The sequence below is a fragment of the Manihot esculenta genome, chromosome 2 (genome assembly GCF_001659605.2).
Source record: "Manihot esculenta cultivar AM560-2 chromosome 2, M.esculenta_v8, whole genome shotgun sequence".
Taxonomy (NCBI): domain Eukaryota; kingdom Viridiplantae; phylum Streptophyta; class Magnoliopsida; order Malpighiales; family Euphorbiaceae; genus Manihot; species Manihot esculenta.
In genome coordinates, this window is record NC_035162.2 from 17,561,565 (window position 1) to 17,564,580 (window position 3,016).

The following is a 3,016-nucleotide window of genomic DNA, read 5'->3' on the forward strand; positions in this document are numbered from 1 at the left end:
GACAAAATAACCTTAGATCGCCGAAGTACCCCTATTATCTATACCGGAAGCTGGGTCCTCCCCTAGAATTAAGAAGAAAAATAATATATCAAGTGATAAGCAAATATTCTAGAATGAAAATATAAAACGTAAAATGCAAAATTTTAAATATATTTTCATATATATATTTTTAAGAAAAATTCGACAATATTTCAGCATAGTTAGACCTCCCAAAATTACACAGACTCAAAAAAATACACAATAAACTATAAATATTATTTAGATCAACCTATGAAAATCATCAATCTAAAAAAAATATAGAATCTCATTAATTGGGTCTAACTAAAACATATCCCCTTTTAATTCTCAGATCGCAAAAATCACTATTTAATGGTAGAGAAAATAAATTATATCGTAATAATTCAAATAAAAAGGATAAAACTCACCTATCCAAATATTAGAGTCTCTGGAAGAAATTATTAAATTTCAAATCAGGATATTTGTTTAAATTAGGATCTAGCAATTTCGGAAATTTATGGATTGATTGGGTTGAGGGGATCGGAGGAGATTTGGATTAAAAGAGTGAAATTTATTTTTTTAAATTAACAGAGCTTCTCTATTTTTTCGTGAGAAGAAGAGGTGAGAGGGAAAGTGAGGGCTCTGGTTTCGGGAAGAAACCAGAGCTCTTTAATGTTGTTTTTTTTTTTATTTTTTTTAATTTATTAATTATTATTATTTTTTTAATTTTATTTTAATAGTAATAATGATATATATATATATATATATATATATATATATATATATATATATATATATATATATATATATTTATATATTTATATGTTTATGGGCCTTCTTTTTTATTATGGGCTGGGTATGATATTTCAATTGTCAAAGAACAGGTAACCTAGGATATTGAGACCAAATGGCCCTTGCACCTATACTAGTAATTAAAATTTTCGATATATGGGGCATATATTTCATGGGTCCATTTCCCTCTTAGTTTGGAAATCAATATATTTTGCTTACTATTGACTATGTTTGAAAGTGGGTGGAGGCTAAGACCACTAGAACTAATTATTCAAAAGTTGTTTCTATTTTTTTGAAAACTCATATATTTATCAGGTTTGGAGTTCCACGATTACTAGTGAGTGATCGAGGAACCCACTTTTGCAATAAGGTGATCGAATCGTTGTTGAGAAAATATGGAATAACTCATCGTACATCTACAGCATACCATCCATAGACAAACAATCAAACGGAGATTTCTAACAGGAAAATTAAATCGATCCTAGAGAAAACTGTCAATATTAATAGGAAAGAATAGAGCAACCGCCTTGATGATGCACTATGGGCTTATACGACAGCCTATAAGACCCCAATAGGCATGTCACCATTTCCGCTAGTTTATGGCAAGCCTTGCCATTTTCCAGTTGAGCTAGAGCATAAAGCCTTTTGGGCAATAAAGCAATGGAACAACAGCTTAATAGAGGCAAGTTCTAACCAAAAGTTGCAATTGCAGGAACTAGAGGAAATAAGGAATGAAGCCTACGAGACTGCCAGAATTTACAATGAGAAAACCAAAGCTTTTCATAATGAATCAATTTCTCGGAAAAATTTTCAAGTACGCCAAAAAGTTTTACTTTTTCATTCTCGGTTAAAAATTTTTCCAGGTAAATTGAGGACACGATGGATTGGTCTGTTTGTTGTAATTAAGACTTTTAACCATGGAGCCTTGCAAATTCAAAGTCTTGAAACTAGTAAAACTTTTAAAGTGAATGGCCATAGACTCAAACCCTTTTATAAGGGATTTAAGCCCAATGATGAAGAAATTATAGTTTTGGGGTACCACAGATCGAAACTTGAAGGAAGGAAAGTCCAGTCTAGGACAATAAATAAGAGCGCTACTTGGAAAGCAACCCAATATTCCAGATTTGCCCAAACCTGTAGAGTCACAAGTAAGTTTTCTTTTAATTTTTGTTTTTGTTTTAATTAATTTATTTGCTATTTTTTGAGCAGATTAGACCTTCTGTGCAATTTGAAAATTTAAAGAACCTTTTTGGAGGTAAGTGATTACTTTTCTCCATAAAAAAGGTAAGTTCTGTTCTGCTTCATCTTATTTTCTACCTTAAAAAAATATAAAAAAATAAATAAATAAATAAAAGAAAAATATATATAAAAAATAAAAAAAAACCTAATTCTTTCTCTCTCCGATCATCTTCATCTTCTATCTTTTTCTTTTTTTTCTTTTCTTCCCTACAGATGGCCCGCGCCGCCTCTTCCCGTGCCACTTCCTCCGCCGCCAAAAGTCACGCTGCCAGCGCTTCGATCCGGAGCCGCTGCTCGTCGAGCTGCCGCTAGACCATGACAAAGATCCCATCGGACGCAGCAACCAGGCCTCACGCGCAGACCGAACCAGCGGACACTCCATCATCGCCGGTCGCGCGTCCCTCCTCACCGGTCGGGCGTCCCTACTCGCCGGTCGCACGTCCCTACTCGCCGATCGCGCGTCCCTACTCGCCGGTCGCGCGTCCCTCCTTGCTGGTCGCAACCTCTTTCACGCCGACACCGCCGCCTCCATCGCCGTCCACTTCCTTGCCGGATGCAACCACGCGCCAGCATTCGCAGATGGAAGGTAAGGTTCTTGTCTATGATTTAATGAGTGATGATGAGGAAGAATGGGAGGTGAAATCCGAAATGCTAGGCAACTCCAAGGACAAAAAAATGCAACCCATAACCATAAAATTAATCATGGAAGCTTCGGAGGACAGCAACGAGGACACAACCTCGAGTGCCAGTGAAGAAATCCAGGCCGATTCTCATCTAAAGAAAAAGCAGAAAAAATGGATGCCCAATATAGGTAGCGGGAAGGCTAGATATCTACCTGTAGAACAAGACCTTTATGGCAATTTTAGCTTTGTCGGCGATGATGAGGTCAAATATAAAATCTTTCTCCATTCTGATATTTATGCTTGTAAGAAAATAAATGATGATAGGATCGTATGATGAAGTTTATGCTTTAATTGATACAATTGAA

General features: G+C 35.8%; 1 protein-coding gene across 1 annotated transcript; it reads left to right on the top strand.

The window, feature by feature from the left end:
• Nucleotides 1–1,366: 1,366 nt before the first annotated feature.
• LOC122723062 lies at nucleotides 1,367–2,347 on the top strand. The gene is made up of 2 exons (XM_043953807.1): nucleotides 1,367–1,824; nucleotides 2,242–2,347. The coding sequence occupies exons 1-2, from the start codon at nucleotides 1,367–1,369 to the stop codon at nucleotides 2,345–2,347; spliced, it is 564 nt and encodes a 187-aa protein (XP_043809742.1).
• Nucleotides 2,348–3,016: the final 669 nt, after the last annotated feature.